The sequence below is a fragment of the Chrysemys picta genome, chromosome 7 (genome assembly GCF_011386835.1).
Source record: "Chrysemys picta bellii isolate R12L10 chromosome 7, ASM1138683v2, whole genome shotgun sequence".
In the NCBI taxonomy this organism is placed as follows: Eukaryota; Metazoa; Chordata; order Testudines; family Emydidae; genus Chrysemys; species Chrysemys picta.
This window is the reverse complement of record NC_088797.1, coordinates 50,963,041-50,987,304: the sequence shown is the minus strand read 5'-3', so window position 1 is coordinate 50,987,304 and position 24,264 is coordinate 50,963,041. Positions and strand designations below refer to the sequence as shown.

Sequence of the window (24,264 nt, the reverse complement as noted above, 5' to 3'; positions counted from 1 at the left end):
TCCAAGAGAGGTTGAAGCAGCAGGGGCCTCCCAAATCGACACTGAGGGAGAAAGACCCAAAGACTCTTATCTGCCAGCCTCCAGGTGTGTGTGTGGGGGGCTAATTACTAATTATTTTCATTGGGACAAATTATCTCCATTTGCGGACAGGCTACCTCATGAACACCATGGGGAGCTAAAGACCATCATGTCCGAGGAAAGCTGTTAGCCTGCGCATCCTAACAGGCTGTCCTGGATGCATCCGACACAGTGACACATACTGTGTCTGCACCAGCAGCCATGAGAACATCTTCCTGGTTCCAGTGTTCAGGGATTTACAGGGAGGTCCAAATATTACCTTTGAGGGCAATGAACTTCTTAATCAAAGGCAGATGAAGCCCTCCATTCCTTAAGGGATTGTTGGGCAAATCTCTGTTCTCTGAGCTGTTAAAGCCCCAAGAAGGAAGCAAGCGAGACCACAGGCTTCCTTCAGGTTCAGGCAGCATCCCTCTGCCCAGTCTCAAAGGACCCTGGAGCCACCAAGGAAGAAGCAGAGATTCCAGTGATAGCAACCCTCTTTCTCTACTGCTGCACAGTCTGTTCTACTAGGCAACAGGTTTGACACCCATGTTGAGAGCCTGACAGAATCTTCAAAGGATCTCTTCCTTTCCAACCACCTCCCCTCAGCTCCCCGATTTTGGCAACCACCACTTTATTTTCAGAAAACCTGGACAAAACCTCTTCCTACCTCATAATCCCTTCCCCAGCTCTTTTCAGGGACTCTTTCCATGAGCTAAAACAAGAAGTGGACTTGCTTCTACATCTTGGAGCACTGGAGAAAGCACCCTCAGGGGTAGGGGTTTTGTTGGCATCATTTTCTCAGTTGGCATCCCATTCTGGACCTTCAACATCTCAACAAATCCATGTAATTTCGAATTCAGGAGGGTGACTCTGACCTCCTATAATCCCTTCAATGAATCCTCAAGAATGGTTCATGGCACTCAGCCTGCTTTCACGTAGCCATTCATCCAGCCCACGGGAAATACCTCCGATCTCTGGTAGGAACATCTCATTACAGGGTCCTGCCTTTTGGCCTTTCCACAGCTCCAAAGGTGTTGCTTTGCAGTCGTAGCAGCCCACTAAAGGAGACATGGGATCCAGGTTTACTCATATCTAGACAACTGGCTGATCTGAGGAAGATCTAGGTCACTGAGCGCTTACCTTCCACAGCAAAGATGCCAAACGATAGTGACCCTCATCAACCAACTTTAAACTTACCCAAAGACATCAGTAAGAGCATGCATCGGGCTTCTGGGACACATGGCCTCATACACCTGTATGATGCAGTGTGCCAGACTTTGTCTAGGCTTCCCACAAATCAGTGTATCTGCCTAGCAGGCACCTATCTGCCTAGCAGGCACCACATGGGTATGATGGTCACAGCCCCACAAGAAGTCCTCTCATTAAACTGGTAGAAAGGCCCTCTTCAGGTGCAAGGAAGTATCTTCTCTACACCTCTAGTACCAAGATTCTGGTGACAGACGCTTTTCCTCAGAGATAAGAGACCTCATCTAGATGGCTTTCCAACTCAGAACTTATGGTCCCCTCAGGAAGGTAGTTGCCGCATAAACATCCTAAAACTCAAAGCCATCTGCTTGGAATACAAGACATTCCTAGTGCTACTCAGGGATCCACAATCCAAGGTCTGACAGACACCACCACCACTCTTCATTTTATCAACAGACAAAGGGGATTGAGATTGTCGCCACTCTCTCAGGGGGCCAATCAACTCTGGAGTTGGTGCATTCCAAATGAAACCACACCAGTGACTGCACCTTTTCAGCTTTCAGAACACCTTGGCAGGTCCACTCGGCAGGCAGTTGTCAGACAGCCATGAGAGATCTGTCAAAGACTGTCCTGCAGACATCTTTTGCAAGTGGAGACTTCTAGAAATAGACCCATTTGCCTCAGATCTGAACATGTCAGATAGGAAGGGGACAGACAGATGCTTTTCTCATCACCTGGTCACTGGGATTAATGCATGCATTTCTGCTGATACCCATAGGTGCTGGAACTAAGTGCGGGGGGTGCTGCAGCACTTAGTTCCTGACTTGAAGTGGTTTTCATTATATACAGGATTTACAGTTTGATTCAGTTGCTCTCGGTACCCCCTTTATACACATTGTTCCAGCACCCCTGCTGATACCCATTATATCGGGTTCTGAGGAAACCAAGGTAAGATGCAGGACTAATGATGTTAACCCTGGGACTGATGATGATATGGGTCAGGGGTTCTGGGATTTGGATCCATGCATGTCTTAACACAGCCCCCATCACCTTACCTGCCCAGATTCTACACCTGGACTCACCTTTGTTACATCTGACAGCCTGCATGCTGGCTGGCTGATGACCTCCAAGAAAAAACTCTTAGCTGAAATTGAAAATATTCTGCTCCAATGCAGGAAATCCTCAACCAGACTGACTTATGAAGCTAAGTGAAAGAGGTTTTCTGTTTGGGCATCTCAGCAGCAACTGTCTTCCGTGACATCACGTGTTTCAGCAATATTGGGCTCTTTACTAGCCCAGAAACAGTCTGGACTTTTGAATAATCAACTGAATGTGAGCTCCCAGTGCATCGCTGTGGCCAATAGATCATGATCCTTGGAGACATAAACAGGAATCTCGAGTAGGAGTAGAGGTTATTTTACTTCTGTATTTGGCGCTGGTGCATCCTCTGCTGAATACTGTGCCCAATTCTGGTACCTACAATTGAAGAAGGATGTTGCTGAATTGGAGAGGGTTCAAAAGAAGAGCTATGAGAATGATTAAAGAATTAGAAAACATGCCTCATAGTCCTAGAGTTTAAGGCCAGAAGGGAGCACCAGATCTAGTCTGACCTCCTGTCTATCACAGGCCACTGTCACCACCCAGTACCTGCACACTAAATCCAACAACCAAAATTACAGCCCACAGGGGCTTGATATGGGCCATAGGAAGAGAATACAAGGCACTGAGGTACACTAATGCCTGAGGCCCCCACAATAGCAGGGAAATCATTAAGTGATATTGTTACGGGAACACAGAGTTTGGTCTATGCCCCCAGCCTATAACCAGTCTGCTGGGAGTGAAGCCTTCAGTGTGCCAGGACCCAAGGACCCACACAGTTCCACAGGGGCAGGCCCATTGCCTCCATGATTCCAAGACTGGGTCTTTGACACCATTAATTCCTGTCTCTCTCCCTGGTTCCTGCAATAAATCTTGCCATTCTAACCTCCTGTAGGAGGCTTGTATCATGCCTCTTAAGGATGCAGTGCTCCCAGGGAGTATTTACAGGGACATGGGCAGCCTTTTCAAGAGAAGTTAAACATTTATTAGTCACCTGGCACATGCAATCTTATAGTCTTAAATTAGCAGAGAGAGACAGAAGTTAACTCATAATCCACCCTGACCAAACCAGTGCCGTGATGCACCAGCCAGGCTGTGATGAACTCCATCTCTGGCATCCTTTCTTGTCTTCTCCAGTCTGGGCTCCTGAATCCCTCCAAAAAGACCCTTTTTCCAGTCACCTGACATCTTGTTCCCCATCTTAGTTCCCAAGTCCCTCCTGCTGGGGTTTCCTGCTGTCAGGTGTTGATTGTTCAGACCTCGGGGCACCTCTTTGTTTTGTTGGCTCCTCTGTTGACTTGGGTCAGTTTGAGCCAGCTCTTTAATGAGTGTATTCATTCCCCCTACTGTTAACCCTTTTGCACTCACTCAGTAGCAGTGCAATGTATGGATAGAAACTGAGGCATGCCTCACAGCCATAGCCATCCCTGATGCTTCAGAAGGAGGAGATAAACACCAGAATAAATTTGGGGACAGGGAGGGGAATCCCTTCCGGGCCCCTGCAGGTGGCCAGCTGAAACCCTGAAGCATGGGCACTTAAAAACATAAGACATAGGGATAAACTCAGTTTCTGGAAATTGAAGCTAGACAAATTCAGACTGGAAATAAGATGTAAATATTTCCCAGTGAGAGTAATTAACTATTGGAACAGTTTACTGAGGGTTGTGGTGGATTTGCCATCGCTGGCCATTTTAAAATCATAATTGGGTGATTTTCTAAAAGGTCTACTCCTAGAAATTATTTTGGGGACGTTCTCTGGCCTTTGCTATGCAGGAGGGCAGACTAGACAATCACAGTGGTCCCTTCTGGCCTTGGAATCTAGGAATCAGCTCCATAAAGAGACCATCTAGCAGCAGCATCTGCATATCCAGGTCCATGCTGTATGTTCCCACCCTGCAGTGATAAGGTTCCTTATTCATGTCCCCCTCCTCCCCTCAGTTCAGGAGACCCCTCCCTCTTGGGGCCGCAGTACAGTACTTGCAAAGTTGATGGGGCCCACTCTTTGAGCCCTAACAACCTGTTCCCTTTACCACCTATTGATGAAAACCATCTCTTTAGCGATCATTACATGAGCAGCTCAAAGGGTAGAGGAGATTCAGGCCCTTATTGTGGATGGTCCCCATATTACAGTGATTCATAAGGACAGGGTCACACTCAGGCCTCGTCCCAAGTTCCTGCTCACAGTTGTTTCAGAATTCCATGGGAACAGGTTTATTCATCTCCCAGATTTCGCCAAACCTCCCTCATCCCTTGAAGAAGGTTTACATGGAGCTTGAGCCACCTTTACAAGACTCTTTACTCTTTGGTAGAGGCTTCCAGATTTGATACCCACTTTGGTAGGCATGTCCTAAATAGGACTCCTACTGCCCACTTCCAAGCTGGTCAGTGCTTGTTAGTCACCGAGAGTGGAATCTGTGTGGACAATCTCTGAGAGAATGGTTTCTTATCCTACAGTAAGTCTGGATCTTTTGGATGTGTTGTCTCCATGGATTCCATGACCCGTCCTCCTTCCCCACTATACCGAGTCCTCCTCCTTTGCAGTTCTGTATTGGCAGAACTGAGGAACGGTTGGGCACACTCTGCCCTTTATGACCTCAGGTGGGAAGGTGCAAGGATATCTAGGGCACAGGCATGGCCCCAACAGACTTGCTGGCCAGAAGAATCTGATCTTGCCTGCATGGGGTGCATGTGCATCAAAAATGGAATCATAAGTGGAATCCATGTGGACAACACCTCTGGAAGAATCATTAATGTACTTACTGCAAGATAAGTAATCATTCTATACCATACCTTAACATGTTTGGACTTCTTTTAAATGTAACTTTAGCTCTCGGTTTTCTGGTTTTACCATTTTTGGTTTTGGGATAATTACAACATCCCTGTCATGTATTTTGCACTAAATTGCTGATATGTTCTCTCCACCTTCATCTTATTGTTTTTCTCTGGGCATTTTCTTGGGCTTTTTTAATTAAAGTTCATACATGAACAGTAAACAAATTCAGAAAATGTTGTTACCATGTGATATTTCTAAGATACATGATTTAAGGTTGATACTATATATCTGTCAGCAGAGGATAGCACCTGAAATCATCTTCAAAGGAACTCTGCTTTCAAAATGGCCACTAATTCACTCCCAGTGGCAGTGAAGCCAAGCTGCCTTCCAGGAAGATGGCAGCCTTCTGTGCATTTACCTTTGCAAAGTGTATCCTGTGTCCTCAGTCCCATTTGAGAACAGTAAGAGATGGAAGCCATTTTGAAAGAGGGCAATTCTACATGGACTTCTCTGAACTACAGCACTATTCGGTCCCTGCTGAAGGAGAAATTTTCACTTATGAAGAATAATGGCAAAAAATGGCCAAAATCTAAAAAAGTCTTCACATGTAGTCTCTGCACAACATTTTAGTGCATTTTAACTATATAGACGTTTGACGAATCTGTGATATTCTATCGATCGTTTGGGAGGAAAAAAGGTCTGACGCAGTGCTCTATTTCTTAAATAATTCATTTTTAAATTTGACTCCTAAATCAATTAACCAATTCACATGTAAATTATAAAATCCATTATGTTCTCAAAGTGAATTCTGTAATTTTGGGGAAGATATGCTGTATTCTTCATGCATAACAGAGGTTGAATCTCTGATTTAAGTGCAAAGCTTAACCAAACTTTAACTACAGAACTGGAACTGGTACTTCAATGAACCATAAGACAGTGTTACTTTAGAGATAAAACTGGGCTTGTCTTCGCTACCATGCTACATTGGCACTGCTGCCATTGATGCAGCGATGTCAATGTAGAGGGTCTGGTGAAGACGCGCTAAGTAGACGGGAGAGCACTCTCCTGTCGACATAGCACGGTGTAGACACCGCTTTAAGTCGATATATTGACCTAAGTTATGTAACTTAACTGGTGTAACTTAGATTGACTTACAGTGTTAGTGTAGACAAGGAGTTGCAGAAGGGGCATTTTACAATAGTGGTGGTCAAGGAAGCAGTTTCTTGGTTCAAATGTAACTATAGATGTTAGTGATCAAAAGCTGTCCTCATCTGATGGCTGTTTAGCTTGTGTGAACTGGGTTGGTCCCAGTTGTGTCATCAGTGGATATTTGTCCAGGTGCCACTAGCTGGCAATCTCACTGGAGAGACCAAGAAATAAAGGTCCGTGAAGGCTGAACTTTCTTCTCACCCCGTAGAGTTGCTCCCTCCAGGTCAGGGTTTTAGTTATGTTGGTAGTGGTGCTGCAGGAAGGATGTTGTGGGAGAAGCTATTCAGGAAGGACAGGTAGAGCAGAAAAGGTGGGGGAAGTTGCATTGTATGTAAGAGAGCAGTATGACTGCTCAGAGCTCCAGTATGAAACTGCAGAAAAACCTGAGAGTCTCTGGATTAAGTTTAGAAGTATGAGCAACAAGGGTGATGTGGTGGTGGGAGTCTGCTATAGACCACCAGACCAGGGGGATGAGGTGGATGAGGCTTTTTTCAGGCAACTAACAGAAGTTACTAGATCACAGGCCCTGGTTCTCATGTGGGACTTTAGTCACCCCAATATCTGCTGGGAGAGCAATACAGCGGTGCACAGACAATCCAGGAAGTTTTTGGAAAGTGTAGGGGACAATTTCCTGGTGCAAGTGCTGGAGGAACCAACTAGGGGCAGAGCTTTTCTTGACCTGCTGCTCACAAACAGGGAAGAATTAGTAGAGGAAGCAAAAGTGGATGGGAACCTGGGAGGTAGTGACCATGAGATGGTCGAGTTGAGGATCCTGACACAAGGAAGAAAGGAGAGCTGCAGAATACGGACCCTGAACTTCAGAAAAGCAGACTTTGACTCCCCCAGGGAACTGATGGGCAGGATCCCCTGGGAGATTAACATGAGGGGGAAAGGAGTCCAGGAGAGCAGGCTTTATTTTAAAGAATCCTTATTGAGATTGCAGGAACAAACCATCCTGATGTATAGAAAGAATAGTAAATATGGCAGGCCAGCTTGGCTTAACAGTGAAATCTTTGCTGATCTTAAACACAAAAAAGAAGCTTACAAGAAGTGGAAGATTGGACAAATGACCAGGGAGGAGTATAAAAATATTGCTCAGGCATGCAGGAGTGAAATCAGGAAGGCCAAATCACACTTGGAGTTGCAGATAGCAAGGGATGTTAAGAGTAACAAGGAGGGTTTCTACAGGTATGTTAGCAACAAGAAGAAGGTCATGGAAAGTGTAGGCCCCTTACTGAATGAGGGAGGCAACCTAGTGACGGGATATGGAAAAAGCTAATGTACTCAATGCTTTTTTTGCCTCTGTTTTCACAAACAAGGTCAGCTCCCAGACTTCTGCACTGGGCAGCACAGTATGGGGAGGAGGTGACCAGCCCTCTAGAGAAAGAAGTGGTTCAGGACTATTTAGAAAAGTTGGACGAGCACAAGTCCATGGGGCTGGATGCACTGCATCTGAGGGTGCTAAAGGAGTTGGCGGATGTGATTGCAGAGCTCTTGGCCATTATCTTTGAAAACTCATGGCAATCGGGGGAGGTCCCGGATGACTGGAAAAAGGCTGATGTAGTGTCCATCTTTAAAAAAGGGAATTTAGGAGGATCCGGGGAACTATAGGCCAGTCAGCCTCACCTCAGTCTCTGGAAAAATCATGGAGCAGGTCCTCAAGGAATCAGTTTTGAAGCACTTTGAGGAGAGGAAAGTGATCAGGAACAGTCAGCATGGATTCACCAAGGGCAAGTCATGCCTGTCTATCCTAATTGCCTTCTCTGATGAGATAACTGGGTCTGTGGATGAGGGGAAAGCAGTGGACGTGTTATTCCTTGACTTTAGCAAAGCTTTTGATATGGTCTCCAGCAAGTTAAAGTAGTATGGGCTGGATGAATGGACTATAAGGTGGATAGAAAGCTGGCTAGATCATCAGGCTCAACGGGTAGTGATCAATGGCTCCATGTCTAGTTGGCAGCCGGTATCAAGCAGTGTGTCCCAAGGGTCGATCCTGGGGTGGTTTTGTTCAATATCTTCATTAATGATCTGGAGGATGGTGTGGACTGCACTCTCAGCAAGTTTGCAGATGACACTAAACTGGGAGGAGTGGTAGATCCGCTGGAGGGTAGGGAAAGGATACAGAGGGACCTAGACAAATTGGAGGATTGGGCCAAAAGAAATCTGATGAGGTTCAACAAGAGTCCTGCACTTAGGACAGAAGATTCCCATGCACTGCTACAGACTAGGGACCGAATGGCTAGGCAGCAGTTCTGCAGAAAAGGACCTAGGGGTTACAGTGGACGAAAAGCTGGATATGAGTGAACAGTGTGTCCTTGTTGCCAAGAAGGCTAACAACATTTTGGGCTGTATAAGTAGGAGCATTGCCAGCAGATTGAGGGACGTGATCATTCCCCTCTATTCAGTATTGGTGAGGCTGCAACTGGAGTACTGTGTCCAGTTTTGGGCCCCACACTACAAGGAGGAAGTGGAAAAATTGGAAAGAGTCCAGCGGAGGGCAACAAAAATGATTACGGGGCTGGAGCACATGATTTATGAGGAGAGGCTGAGGGAACTGGGATTATTTAGTCTGCAGAAGAGAAGAATGAGGGTGAATTTGATAGCTGCTTTCAACTACCTGAAAGGGGGTTTCATAGAGGATGGATCTAGACTGTTCTCAGTGGTACCAGATGACAGAACAAGGAGTAATGGTCTCAAGTTGTAGTGGGAGAGGTTTAGGTTGGATATTAGGAAAAACTTTTTCACTAGAAGGGTGGTGAAGCACTAGGGTTACCTAGGGAGTTGGTGGAATCTCCTTTCTTAGAGGTTTTTAAGGTCAGGCTTGACAAAGCCCTGGCTGAGATGATTTAGTAGGGGATTGGTCCTGCTTTGAGCAGGGTGTTGGATTAGATCGGGGTCTCAAACTCAAATGACCATGAGGGCCGCATGAGGACTAGTACATTGGCCTGAGGGCCGCATTACTGACCCCTCCCTCCCTGCCCCCACTCCACCCCTTCCATGAGGCCCCGCCCCTGCCCCGCCTCTTCCCACCCCTTCCCTGTTCCCATTCCAACTCCTTCCCCAAAATCTCCACCCCAACTCTGCCCTCTCCCTGCCCCCAGGGGGTGCAGGAGGGGTGTGGTGGGGGCTCAGGGCAGGGAGTTGGGGTGTGGGGTGCAGAGGGGTGAGGGGTACAGCAAGGGGTCAGGGTGTAGGGTGCGGTGGGGGGCTCAGGGCAGTGGGTTGGGGTGCAAGAGGAGTGCGGGATGTGGCAGGGGGTTCAGGGCAGGGGGTTGGGGTGCACAGTGCGGCAGGGGGTCAGGGTGCAGGAGGCATGCGGGAGGAGGCAGGGGGTTGGGGTGTAGGGTGTGGCAGGGGGCTCAGGGCAGGGTGCTGGAGCGGTGCAGGGTACGGCAGGGGGTCGGGGCACAGGAGGTGTGCAGCATGGGGCTCAGGGCAGTGGGTTGGGATGCAGGAGGGGTGCGGGGTGAGGCAGGGGGTTGGGGTGCAGGGTGCGGCAGGGGGCCGGGGTGCAGGGTGCAGCAGGGGGCTCAGGGCAGGGGGTTTGGCGGCAGGAAGGATTCGGGGGGCAGGATCTGGCCCGGCACGTCCCGGGGTGGGGGGGGCAGGGCAGGGCAGGCTCCCTGTCTGCCCTGCTCCCGCAAGAGGCTGAAACGTGGGGAAGGGTGGGCGGAGGAGCTGTGTTTCTGTTGGTTGAGGCACTGCCTCCAGCAGCTCCCATTGGCCGCGGATCCCCGTTCCCGGCCAATGGGAGCTGCTGGGGGTGCTGCCTGAAGTAACAGCCACACACAGCCCCTCCACCGCCCCTTCCCCACGTTCCAGCCTCTTCCCGGAGCTGCGCAGAGCAGGGCAGGCAGGCAGGGAGCCTGCCCTGCTCCCGGTGGCACCCACCACTCTGGTAAAAACTGGGGAAGGGCGGGGGGGCTGCGAGGGGCTTTGAGACCCCTGGACTAGATGACCTCCTGAGGTCCCTTCCAACCTTGATATTCTGTGATTCTACGACTCTAAGCTTGCCCTGCCACTGAACACTCAGAAAACTTCAGTCTCAGAGCTATCAGACTGGCATTCAATTATACAAAAACACATTAACATAAAAAAAGAAGTGATTTCATTCCTGTGTTTAGTTGCTTTCTGCTTTTCAGAACAATCACCTTTGAGGCGTTCGTTTTAAACCCAATTTTTTTTTAAGTTTAATTTGTTTTGCCATTTAAAAAAAAAAGTCAAATAAAATACCTTTTGTATTTCATGGTTTAAGAAACTGTTCAGGGTTTCTTTGGCCCTGAATAACTTAAGAGGCTTTGTTTGAAAACTGCCAAACAAAGCCGCTTTTAAGTTATTCAGGGAATACCCTCCTCCCAATTTTTTTTTTTTTTGTAGGTGCTAATGTTCTATTTCCCTACTCCCAACTCCTGGTGCTGCACTGTGCTCACAGCATTTAACCTTTAAAATACTGCCAGATGGATGGCTACTCAGAAGAGGGCGCAAGATGTGTGTGTTGCTGAGCCTTTTCAAGTATTGCCTGAAGATATGCAGTGGTGGTTGTGGTGAAGAGTGATTCTTTAACTACCCTGACCTTTAGCTGGCATTGGAAGTAACCCAGCAGGTCTAGCCATCTCATTTTATGCTTTTTGGTGGCATTTAGAAGCCAGCTATATTGGGACCCCATTGTGCTAGGTCAGGGGTGGGCAAACTTTTTGGCCTGAGGGCCACATCTGGGAATAGAAATTGTATGGAGAGCCATAAATGCTCACAAAATTGGAGGTGGGAGGGGGGTGAGGGCTATGGGGTGGGGCAGAAATGAGGAGTTCAGGGTGCGGGAGGGGAGGGGAGGGCTTCAGTGGGGAAGTAGGGTGTGGGGGGGTGAGGGCTCTGGCAGGGGGTGTGGGCTTTGGGGTGTAGGAGGGTGCTCTGGGCTGGGATTGAGAGGTTCGGAGGGCGGGAGGGGGATCAGGGCTGGTGCAGGGGGTTGGGGTGTGGGGAGAGGCTCAGGGGTGCAGGCTCCAGGCGGTGCTTACCTCAACCAGCTTCCAGAAGCAGAAGCATGTCCCTTTTCCAGCTCCTACTTAGAGGCGCAGCTAGGCGGCTCTGCATGCTGCCCCGTTCACAGGCACAGCCCCTGCAGCTGCCATTGGAGCACGTAGGATTCAGAGGGGGGACATACTGCTGCTTCTGGGAGCCAAGTGGAACGGCCCCTGACCCTGCTCCCTACCTGGAGTGCTGGATGGGGGCTATGCCGCAGCTTCCGGGAGCCGCGTAGAGCGGCCCCCCAACCCTGCTCCTGGCTGGAATGCCGGAGGGGGGCAAGCCCCAGCCCCCGCTTCCCAGCGGGAGTACGAGGGCTGGCCTAAAATGGCTGGTGGGCCTGATCCGGAGAGAGCCTTAGAACATCAGCCTTAATGTGTCTGAATCATGTCCTTTCCTGAGTGCACACACACACTCACACAGTGACAGGTAAACATCCTCCCAGCTCCGTCCTGTAACAAGTGCCCAGCTATCTTCTTGGCTGCATAATACAGAAAGAGATTTATAGATGACAACTATCTCACATCTTGAATCACACCAGAGCAGAGCCCCAAGCATTGCACTCATGTACCTTCCAGGAGCCACATTCTGTATCAATTAAAGGTCCAGAGTTCACTTCCAGGTTAGCCTTAAGTAGCCTAGCAATGACAGATATGGGTTAATATGGTAAAGTTCACATTGAAGAAAGTTTGCAAACTCTAGGCCAACCAAAGAGATGCTTCAAACTATCCGTGCCACCTGAGAGGCATAAGTCATGATGGCTCCAATAAGACCCTCCAAGATTTTGGACTAGTGAGCCCAAAAGCCAGGAGTAGCCATCAATAGGAGAGAACAGTCACAACTCCTGCCAGTTCTTCAGTGCTTCCCCCTACTTACCAGCATTATCTGTCTTTCCTGGATTGTGTCTTAGGCTGTGTCTACACTAGAGAGTTTACAGCGGCATAGCTGTACTGATGGAGCTCTGCTGCTTTAAGATCTCTCATGTAGCTGCTCTATGCTGACAGGAGAGAGCTCTCCCATCAACATAATTAAACCATCCCAATGAGAGGCGGTAGCTCTGTCTGTGGGAGAAGCTCTCCCATTGATGTAGCTCTGTGCACAATGCCACTTATGTTGGCAAAATTTATATCACTTGTGGGGGGGAGCGGAGGGAGGGGGAAGTGGCGTGTATGTGTGTTTTTCACACCACTAAGCAACATAAGTTTTGCCAACATAAGTGATAGTGTAGACGTGGCCTAAGCTAGATGATTTTCATTTGGTACCTGATCATAGAATCATAGAATATCAGGGTTGGAAGGGACCTCAAGAGGTCATCTAGTCCAACCCCCTGCTCAAAGCAGGACCAATTCCCAACTAAATCATCCCAGCCAGGGCTTTGTCAAGCCGGGCCTTAAAAACCTCCACGGAAGGAGACTCCACCACCTCCCTAGGTAACGCATTCCAGTGCTTCACCACCCTCCTAGTGAAATAGTGTTTCCTAATATCCAACCTGGACCTCCCCCACTGCAACTTGAGACCATTGCTCCTTGTTCTGTGATCTGCCACCACTGAGAACAGCCGAGCTCCATCCTCTTTGGAACCCCCCTTCAGGTAGTTGAAGGCTGCTATCAAATCCCCCCTCATTCTTCTCTTCTGGAGACTAAACAATCCCAGTTCCCTCAGCCTCTCCTCATAAGTCATGTGCTCCAGACCCCTAATCATTTTTGTTGCCCTCCGTTGGACTCTTCCAAATTTTTCCACATCCTTCTTGTAGTGTGGGGCCCAAAACTGGACACAGTATTCCAGATGAGGCCTCACCAATGTCGAATAAAGGGGAACGATCACGTTCCTCGATCTGCTGGCAATGCCCCTACTTATACAGCCCAAAATGCCATTAGCCTTCTTGGCAACAAGAGCACACTGTTGACTCATATCCAGCTTCTCGTCCACTGTGACCCCTAGGTCCTTTTCTGCAGAACTGCTGCCTAGCCATTCGGTCCCTAGTCTGTAGCAGTGCATGGGATTCTTCCGTCCTAAGTGCAGGACTCTGCACTTGTCCTTGTTGAACCTAATCAGTTTTTTTTTTTTTTTGGCCCAATCCTCTAATTTGTCTAGGTCCCTCTGTATCCGATCCCTACCCTCTAGTGTATTTACCACGCCCCCTAGTTTAGTGTCATCTGCAAACTTGCTGAGAGTGCAGTCCACACCATCCTCCAGATCATTAATAAAGATATTAAACAAAACCGGCCCCAGGACCAACCCTTGGGGCACTCCGCTTGAAACCGGCTACCAATTAGACATGGAGCCATTGATCACTATCCGTTGAGCCCGACGATCTAGCCAGCTTTCTATCCACCTTACAGTCCATTCATCCAGCCCATACTTCTTTAACTTGGCGGCAAGAATACTGTGGGAGACCGTATCAAAAGCTTTGCTAAAGTCAAGGAATAACACATCCACTGCTTTTCCCTCATCCACAGAGCCAGTTATCTCATCATAGAAGGCAATTAGGTTAGTCAGGCACGACTTCCCCTTCGTGAATCCATGCTGACTGTTCCTGATCACTTTCCTCTCCTCTAAATGTTTCATAATTGATTCCTTGAGGACCTGCTCCATGATTTTTCCAGGGACTGAGGTGAGGCTGACTGGCCTGTAGTTCGCCGGATCCTCCTCCTTCCCTTTTTTAAAGATGGGCACTACATTAGCCTTTTTCCAGTCATCTGGGACCTCCCCCGATCGCCATGAGTTTTCAAAAATAATGGCTAATGGCTCTGCAATCTCACCCGCCAACTCCTTTAGCACCCTCGGATGCAGCGCATCCGGCCCCATGGACTTCGGCATGTCCAGTTTTTCTAAATAGTTCCGAACCACTTCTTTCTCCACAGAGGGCTGGTCACCTTCTCCCCATATTGTGCTGCCCAGTGCAGCAATCTGGGAGCTGACCTTGTTCGTGAAGACAGAGGCAAAATAATCATTGAGTACATTAGCTTTTTCCACATCCTCAGTCACTAGGTTGCCTCCCTCATTCAGTAAGGGGCCCACATTTTCCTTGATTTTCTTCTTGTTGCTAACATACCTGAAGAAACCCTTCTTGTTACTCTTAACATCTCTTGCTAACTGCAACTCCAAGTGTGATTTGGCCTTCCTGATTTCACTCCTGCATGCCTGAGCAATATTTTTATACTCCTCCCTGGTCATTTGCCCAATCTTCCACTTCCTGTAAGCTTCTTTTTTGCGTTTTAGATCAGCAAGGATTTCACTGTTTAGCCAAGCTGGTCGCCTGCCATATTTACTATTCTTTCTACACATCGGGATGGTTTGTTCCTGCAACCGCAATAAGGATTCTTTAAAATACAACCAGCTCTCCTGGACCCCTTTGCCCTTCATGTTATTCTCCCAGGGGATCCTGCCCATCTGTTCCCTGAGGGAGTCAAAGTCTACTTTTCTGAAGTCCAGGGTCCGTATTCTGCAGCTCTCCTTTCTTCCTTGTGTCAGGATCCTCAACTCGACCATCTCATGGTCACTACCTCCCAGGTTCCCATCCACTTTTGCTTCCTCTACTAATTCTTCCCTGTTTGTGAGCAGCAGGTCAGGAAAAGCTCTGCCCCTAGTTGGTTCCTCCAGCACTTGCACCAGGAAATTGTCCCCTACACTTTCCAAAAACGTCCTGGATTGTCTGTGCACCGCTGTATTGCTCTCCCAGCAGATATCAGGGTGATTAAAGTCTCCCATGAGAACCAGGGCCTGCGATCTAGCAACTTCTGCTAGTTGCCAGAAGAAAGCCTCATCCACCTCATCCCCCTGGTCTGGTGGTCTATAGCAGGCTCACACTTCTCAACTTTATCCAGAGACTCTCAGGTTTTTCTGCAGTTTCATACCGGAGCTCTGAGCAGTCATACTCCTCTCTTACATACAACGCAACTCCCCCACCTTTTCTGCCTTGCCTGTCCTTCCTGAACAGTTTATATCCATCCATGACAGTACTCCAGTTATGTGAGTTATCCCACCAAGTCTCTGTTATTCCAATCGCATCATAGTTCCCTGACTGTGCCAGGACTTCCAGTTCTCCCTGCTTGTTTCCCAGGCTTCTTGCATTTGTGTATAGGCACTTAAGATAACTCATTGATCGTCCCTCTTTCTCAGCATGAGACAGGATTCCTCCCCTCTTGCGCTCTCCTGCTTGTGCTTCCTCCCGGTATCCCATTTCCCCACTTACCTCAGGGCTTTGGTCTTCTTCCCCCGGTGAACCTAGTTTAAAGCCCTCCTCACTAGGTTAGCCAGCCTGCTGGCGAAGATGCTCTTCCCTCTTTTCGTTAGGTGAAGCCTGTCTCTGCCTAGCACTCCTCCTTCTTGGAACACCATCCCATGGTCGAAGAATCCAAAGCCTTCTCTCCGACACCACCTGCATAGCCATTCGTTGACTTCCACGATTCGACGGTCTCTACCCAGGCCTTTTCCTTGCACAGGGAGGATGGAAGAGAACACCACTTGCGCCTCAAACTCCTTTATCCTTCCTCCCAGAGCCACGTAGTCTGCAGTGATCCGCTCAAGGTCATTCTTGGCAGTGTCATTGGTGCCCACGTGGAGAAGCAGGAAGGGGTAGCGATATGAGGGCTTGATGAGTCTTGGCAGTCTCTCGGTCACATCATGTATCCTGGCAAGCAGCAGACCTTTCGGTTTTCCCGGTCGGTGCGGCAGATAGATGCCTCAGTCCCCCTGAGGAGGGAGTCCCCGACCACCACCACCCTCCTCCTCCTCTTGGGAGTGGTGGTCGTGGAAACCCCATCCCTAGGACAGTGCATCTTTTGCCTTCCAATCGGTGGAGTCTCCTTCTGCTCCCTTCCCTCAGATGGGTCATCTAGTCCACTCTCCACATTAGTACCTGTAGAGAGAACATGGAAACATTGCTCACCTGTATCTCCACTGCTGGTGCATGGACGCTCCTCTTTCTCCTTCTGGAGGTCACATGCTGCCAAACCTCTTCACAATCCTTCTGTCCCTGCTGCACCTGCTCTGAATCTTCAGAACATTGTGGCAGTAGAAGCATCTCCTGACGTCTGTCCAGGAAATCTTCATTTTCCCTTATGCAACGCAGAGTCGATACTCGTTTCTCCAGCCCTCGAACCTTCTCTTCCAATATGGAGACCAGCTTGCACTTTGTACAGACAAAGTTGCTTCTGTCCTGTGAAAGAAAGACAAACATGGCACAACCTGTGCAGGTTACAACAGCTGATCGCTAACCTTCCATATCACCGTCCTATTAAGAGCTTCCTCTGCTGTTGCAGGAACTACTCAGAGAAACCCACAGATGAAAGCCTCAGTGCGCTCTCCCCAGGCAAACTCCCTCTGTTAGCCTCTGCTGTTCGCCGCATCGATCATGGTTATCAATGGTCCCTCTAATTTTTTACATCCATGTGCGGAATGAATTTTGTTATGTGCACCAATATGGAGGTGGTGTGTAGCAGGGGTGGAGTCGAGGGGTTTGGAGTGTGGGAGGGGGCTTAGGGCTTGGGCAGGGGGTTGGGGTGCGGGGAGGTGAGGTGAGAGCTCTGGCTGGGGGTGCGGGCTCAGTTGGGGATAAGGGGCTTGGGCTGTGGGAGGGGGCAGAGGGTTGGGGTGCAGGATGGGTGAGGGCTCCGGCTGGGGTTGTAGGCTTTGGGGTGGGGCCGGGAATGCAGGGCCACCCAGGTGGGGGCAATTTGCCCCTGGGCCCTGCAGGGGCCCCCACGAGTATGTCGGAGGCTCCCCAAACCTCCGTCTTCCCCAATCCCCTGGCATCTCGGCTGGTAACAAGGTGGGGCTGCGAGCTGCGGCCGAGCGGCGGGAGCTCAGGCCCTGCTGGAAACACCACACTGCTGCAGTGCCGGACACGGCGCGCTGAGGCTCCGGGAGAGGGGGTAAGCGGCATGGTAAGGGGCTGGGGCCGGGCACCCCCCCGACCCCGTCCCCTACAGCCCTGACCCCGGCTCTGAGCCGGGCACCCCCCTGACCCTATCCCCCCCCCAGCCCAGACCCCCAGCTCCAAGCCCAGCCCCTCTGAGCCCATTACTCCCACAGCGCTGACCCCCAGCTCCAAGCCCAGCCCCTCTGAGCCGGACCCCCCCGACCCCATCCCCCCAGCTCCAAGCCCAGCCCCTCTGAGCCGGGCACCTCCTGACCCCTAGCTCCGAGCTCAGCCCCTCTGAGCCAGACACCCCAACCCAGAGCCCAGCTCTCCACCCAGCCCTGGGCAACAGCAGCACCACCCCCAGGCAGCGATAGCCTATTGGCACCAACCATCACCATCACCCAGCAACAGCCCATTATGTAATTGTAAATGTATACATACCATTATAGCATTTAATGTTTTTAAACAATGTATTTAGTGTATTTTCAAATTAATACAAATTAATTTTTGAATGTATTTCATTAGTTATTTTTTACATTTCCAAATACAAGTTACTATAGTATTGCAACTTTTTTTTATGGAAGGGGCCCCTGAAATTGCTTTGTCCCAGGTCCCCTGAATCTTCTGGGCGGCCCTGCGGGGATGAGGGGTTTGGGGTGCAGGCTTCCCCAGGGCTGTGGCGGGGAGAGAGGACTCCCCCCAGCCCTCTCTCGCGGAAGGAGCCCAGGGCCGGTGGAGAGGTGCCTGTCCCCACCTGCGCGGCCCATGATAGCCTGCTGCACATTCGTACAGCTTAGAGGGAATTTAGCTAGTTAGGTACTTAGGAGAGCACAGAGACTAGAGAATCTGGATTTGGTGAAAAGAAAACAATGTTAAATACCTGCACTTTGGTGTCAGTGCAACTCCAAAGTCTTCAAGTTCTGTGGCGGTTTCACAACACATTGAACAGATGGGGGAGTAGGAGTGTGTGCGTTAGAACCCTGGGGAGGGTGAAGAGTTGCTCCTCACAACCTTCACGGTCCTGTCTGAAAGCACTTTCTGGAGCCACTATAAAATGATCCCATCCAGCCCTGCCAAGTTCCACAGGCAAGTCAGAAACATTTGTGGTTTTCTGGCAGATCCCATCAAATTTGCACCGACACCTGATCTGCCTATTTTTAGATCAGCCACAAAATATCAGTGCAGTCTTCATGCTACCTGTTGTGTGTGTGATAAAGGTTTCATACTTCTGGTGGGATCCCAGCCTTTGAGAGGTGGGGAGGTGCCACGCAGAGGAGCAGCCCCCTCACTACTTTGCTTCAACGAGCAGTATTTGACTGAAGCAAAATATTGGAACGTTAGCTTGGATTCAGCTAATTTTCAGTGCAACCCAAATGCTTTGCTGCGTCTGGGTTTTTTATTTCAAGGAGAGGCAGAGGTCAGATTTTTTTGGCTCAGGTGCTTGGGTCTGCAGTGCTGTGACACAACCAAGCCTTATTCCCAGCAGTGCTGCTTGTGTATTCTGTTTCGTGGCTTTATCACTAACTGTTGGACTTCCACTGACACAAAAGAAGCCTTCCAAAAATGTATCTTAATGCAGTGTTCAGGCCAAAATATTAAACAGGCACACAAATGTAAGCCCCTATCTTGCAGTCAGATCCTAGCAGGGTGGGCAATTGCGCCCATGCAGAATCAGCCCCCATTGAGCTGATTGCAGAATTGGTGTCTTAATGTCCCTGCAGCAGCTCTTCCTGGATGTTTAGCACATCCTGTATGTTCTATGAGGTACCATTAACAACATAAAATAGAAGTAATATTAAGATACATATTTAATACAAAAACCAAGCTGAGGAAATGGAACAAACATGCGACAGCTATTAGTCAAGTTTTTTAATGAATTACTGGAAGGCGGTCAGATACTATAGTGATGTAGTGCCCATCTTTAAAAAAGGGAAGGAGGAGGATCTGGGGAACTACAGGCCAGTCAGCCTCACCTCAATCCCTGGAAAAATCATGGAGCAGGTCCTCAAGGAATCAATTCTGAAGCACTTAGGGTATGTCTACACTACGAGAGTAGTTCAATTTTACTTAAAGCGAATTTGTGGAACCGATATTTCAAAGTCGAACGTGTGTATCCACACTAAGGACAGTAATTCGACTTTGTGAGTCCACACTAACGGGGCAAGCGTCGACATTGGAAGCGGTGCACTGTGGGCAGCTATTCCACAGTTCCCGCAGTCCCCGCCTCCCATTGGAATTCTGGGTCGAGCCCCCAATGCCTGCTGGGGCAAAAAATGTGTCGAGGGTGGTTTTGGGTAACTGTCGTCATTCAACCGTCACTCATTCCCGCCCTCCCTCCATGAAAGCGCGTGGGCAATCAGTTCGCGCACTTTTCTGGTGATTGATAGCACGGACCCACAGCACTGCGAGCATGGAGCCCGCTGCAATCATCGCTGCAGTTATGGCCGTTGTCAACACCTCGCACCTTATTATCCACCTTTTTCAGAGGCAGATGCTGAGAAATCGGGCAAGGAGGCTACGGCAGCGCGGTGAGGACATTAAGTCTGAGAGGGGCACAGACCTCTCAACGTACGGGACCTCGCGCCGTGGACATCATGGTGGCAGTGGGTCATGTTGATGCTGTGGAACGGTGATTCTGGGCCCGGGAAACAAGCACGGACTGGTGGGACCGCATAGTGCTGCAGATCTGAGATGAATCACAGTGGCTGCGAAACTTTCGGATGCGTAAGGGAACTCTCCTGGAACTTTGTGAGTTGCTGTCCCCTGCCCTGAAGCGCAAGGACACCCTGGTGAGAGCAGCCCTGACTGTCCAGAAGCGAGTGGCCATAGCCCTCTGGAAGCTTGCAACGCCAGACAGCTCCCGGTCAGTCGCGAATCACTTTGGAGTGGGCAATCTACCGTGGGGGTTGCTGTGATGCAAGTAGCCAACACAATCGATGAGCTACTGCTCTCAAAGGTAGTGACCTTGGGAAACATGCAGGTGATCATAGATGGCTTCGCTGCGGTGGGGCTATAGATGGAACTCACATCCCTATCCTGGGACCGGCCCACCAGGCCAGCCAGTACATTAACTGAAAGGGCTACTTTTCAATGGTGCTGCAAGCACTGGTGGGGACGTTTTACCAACATCAACATCGGATGGCCGGGCAAGGTTCATGATGCTCGTGTTTTCAGGAACTCTGGTCTGTTTAGATGGCTGCAGGAAGGTATTTACTTCCCGGACCACAAAATAACTGTTGGGGATGTGGAGATGCCTATAGTCATCCTCGGGGATCCAGCCTACCCACTAATGCCCTGGCTCATGAAGCCCTATACAGTGAAAAATAACTCTTCAACTACCGGCTGAGCAAGTGCAGAATGGTGGTGGAGTGTGCTTTTGGACGTCTGAAGGGGAGATGGAGAAGCTTACTGACTCTCTCTGATCTCAGTGAAACCAATATCCCCATTGTTATTGCAGCTTGCTGTGTGCTCCACAATCTCTGTGAGAGCAAGGGGGAGACGTTTATGGCGGGGTGGGAGGTTGATGCAAATCGCCTGGCTGCTGATTATGCCCAGCCAGACAGCCGGGCGATTAGAAGAGCCCAGCGGGATGCGCTGTGCATCCGGGAAGCTTTGAAAGCTAGGTTCCAGAGTGAGCAGGGTAACCTGTGACTATTAAGTTTGTTTCAACAGAAGCTGAACCTGCCCCCGTTTCTTTACCCAGTTAATGTTGACTATCCTCTCCAGTTACCAATCCCCTTACCCCCCTTCCAACACACCTTTAAAAATAAAATAAATGAAACTTTGTTCATTAACACCATTTTCTTTATTAAGGATTTCGTGGTAAAGTGTTGAAACTGGGACGCAGACTGTGGTGGGAGTGGGTGTAGTGATGGAAAGGACGCTTCTAAACTCGAGGAATGACAGGCTCCTGCTCCTAGAGCGGTCCGCAGTGGTGGACTGGTTGTTTCAACGGAGTCTGCCACCCCTCCTTTTCGGGACTCTGTGTGTGGGGGCTATGTGACTTTGTGGCGGGGGAGGGCGGTTACAAATCCCCTGCTGTGTGGCTCTGTCATCCAGGCTAAGGACCGCTGCATAAGATATGTAACGGCCCTCCCCCCTCCTCCTCCCCCCTCCCCCCAGAACATGAAAACCACCTCCCAGCCTGACCAGGGTGCCTAGTGACTGCAATGTGTGTGTGACCTTCTGCTGAACCTGCCCCCGTGTCTGTACCCTGGTAAAGGTGACTGTCCTCTCCAATTACTAACCCCCTTCCTCCCCTTCAAACACACACTCTCCTCTAAAAGAACATGACGGAAACAGTAATTAACAGAAACGTATTTTTTATTAACTACACAGGGGATGAAACTGGGACGGGGGCTTGGGTGAGGTGCTTTTGGAGTGAAGGAAAGGACTTATCAAATCTTTGGGAATGAGAGCCTTCTGTTACTTGAGCAGTCTGCAGGGGTGGAGTGACTGTTTTCATGGTCCCTGCCGCCCCTCTTTCTTGGGACTTTGGGTGAGGGGGGGATGGGACTTTGTGGTGGGGGGAGGGTGGTTAGAGAGAGAATACAGCGGGGCTCTGTCCTCCTGCCTCTGGTCCTGCAGAACAGCTACAAGGTGCCGGAGCGTGTCCGTTTGCTCCCTCATTAGTCCAAGCAGCATTTGAGTCACCTGCAGGTCTTCCTGCCGCCACCTGTCTTCCCGTGCGCTGTGTGATCGCTGGTATTGCAACATGTTCTCCCTCCACTGGGTCTGCTGTGCTGCCTCGGCTCGGGAGCAGCCCATAAGTTCTGAGAACATCTCGTCCCGTGTCCTTCTCTTTCGTCGCCTGATCTGTGCCAGCCTCTGGGAGGGGGATGCCGGGGTAGCTCGGGAGACACTCGCAGCTGTGGGATGGGAAAAAGGGAGTGAATTCCTCAGAAAGATACAGTTTTGCGAACAATGAATATAGTCTTTCTCTGTGAACAAGACCATGCACAGCACCTATCACGTGCACTCAGTACAAGGTCGAATTTTCGGCCTTCCCATTGAGTGTCTGGGGTCTTGCTGTACAGATCACACAAGCGGGGCCGGACAATGGAATTCGACTAGCACCCCCCTCGCGGCTGTCCCCGGGAAAGATCCCTGCATGCTGCCCCCGTCACGCCTCCACTGCGTGGCTGTAAACGGCCGGTTACAGTTATGTAAAGGAACAGGCAATCAGTCCCAATACTAACATTCCCCTAATTCAAAGTAGGTCACCATGAGTGATATCACTCTGATGAGGATTTCGGAGACAGAGAAAGACCGCATGCTGCGTGAATGCCAGCAGGCACCAGGGCCGTATGCCACCATGCTTTGCGAGGCAATGATCCCGGAGTACTTGCTGCTAGCCTGGTGCGGAAAAGTTTCCTACCATGGAGGATGCAATAAGCCCGCTCTCCCCAGGACCCTGATGCAAAGGCTTTCACAATACTTCCAGGAGACCTTCGTGGAGATGTCCCAGGAGGATTTCTGCTCTATCCCCGGACATATTGACAGAATTTTCCAGTAGCTGCACTGGCAAGGACTAAAAAGTAAAGCGCCTAGGGCAAACTAATCATGAAAAACTGGACATGTTGACAAACTTTTCCAGTAGCTGCACTGGCAAGGATTAGAAACTAAAGAGCCTAGGGCAAACTAATCATGAAAAACCCATTGTTAAGATACCATTCCTATTCTGTTCAAAATAAATGTTTAAAACACTTACCTACTGATGTTTCCCCTGATTCACGGTCTGGGTTACCGCCTTGGGAGGGTTGGTAGGGGATCTCCGTGAGGGTGATGAAGAGATCCTGGCTGTCGGGGAAATCAGCGTTGAAAGTGCTGTTGACTGCCTCGTCCTCCTCATCTCCTTCCTCATCTTCCCCGTCCGCGAACATCTCCGAGGAAGCGGCCGTCGACAATACCCCATCGTCAGAGTCCATGGACAGTGGTGGGGTAGTGGTGGCGGCCGCACCTAGAATGGAATGCAGTGCCTCGTAGAAACGGCATGTCTGGGGCTGGGATCCAGAGCGTCCGTTTGACTCTTTGGTCTTCTGGTACCCTTGTCTCAGCTCCTTGATTTTCACGCGGCACTGCGTTGCACCCCGGCTGTATCCTCTCTCCGTCATGGCTTTTGAGATCTTCTCGTAGATCTTCGCATTCCGTTTTTTCGATCACCGCTCCGAAAGCACGGACTCATCGCCCCACACAGCGATCAGATCCAAGACTTCCCGATCAGTCCATGCTGGGGCCCTCTTTCTAGTCTGCGATTGCATGGTCACCTCTGCTGGAGAGCTTTGCATCGTTGCCAGTGCTGCTGAGCTCGCCACGATGTCCAAACAGGAAATGAGATTCAAACTGGCCAGACAGGAAAAGGCATTCAAATTTTCCTGGGGCTTTTCCTGTGTGGCTGGTCAGAGCATCCGAGCTTGGACTGCTGTCCAGAGCATCAACAGAGTGGTGCACTGTGGGATACCTCCAGGAGCTATTAGCATCGAATTCCATCCACACCTACCCTAATTCGACATGGCCATGTCGAATTTAGCGCTACTCCCCTCGTCGGGGAGGAGTACAGAAATCGATTTAAAGAGACCTCTATGTCGAAATAAATAGCTTTGTTGTGTGGACGGGTGCAGGGTTAATTCGAGTTAACGCTGCTAAATTCGACATAACCTCCTAGTGTATACCAGGCCTTAGAGGAGAGGAAAGTGATCAGGAAGAGTCAGCATGGATTCACGAAAGGTAAGTCATGCCTGACTAACCTAATTGCCTTCTATGAGGAGATAACTGGGTCTGTGGACGAGGGGAAAGCAGTGGATGTGTTATTCCTTGACTTTAGCAAAGCTTTTGATACGGTCTCCCACAGTATTCTTGCTGGCAAGTTAAAGTAGTATGGGCTGGATGAATGGACTATAAGGTGGATAGAAAGCTGGCTAGATTGTCGGGCTCAATGAGTAGTGATCAATGGCTCCATGCCTAGTTGGCAGCCGGTATCAAGTGGAGTGCCCCAAGGGTCGGTCCTGGGACGGGTTTTGTTCAATATCTT

At 49.8% G+C, this 24,264-nt stretch overlaps 2 protein-coding genes across 7 annotated transcripts in view; one reads left to right on the top strand and one right to left on the bottom strand.

Annotated features, from left to right (window-relative positions):
• The window catches only part of RBM6 (RNA binding motif protein 6), a 150,052-nt gene that overhangs the window by 75,989 nt on the left and 49,799 nt on the right, over positions 1 to 24,264 (top strand). The gene's annotated exons all lie outside the window — the stretch shown is intronic.
• LOC135972669 (uncharacterized) lies at positions 21,552 to 23,469 on the bottom strand. Its single transcript, XM_065551417.1, has 2 exons — positions 22,945 to 23,469; positions 21,552 to 22,102 (listed from the first exon to the last, which is right to left on the bottom strand). The coding sequence occupies exons 1-2, from the start codon at positions 23,345 to 23,347 to the stop codon at positions 21,696 to 21,698; spliced, it is 810 nt and encodes a 269-aa protein (XP_065407489.1). The 5' UTR covers positions 23,348 to 23,469; the 3' UTR covers positions 21,552 to 21,695.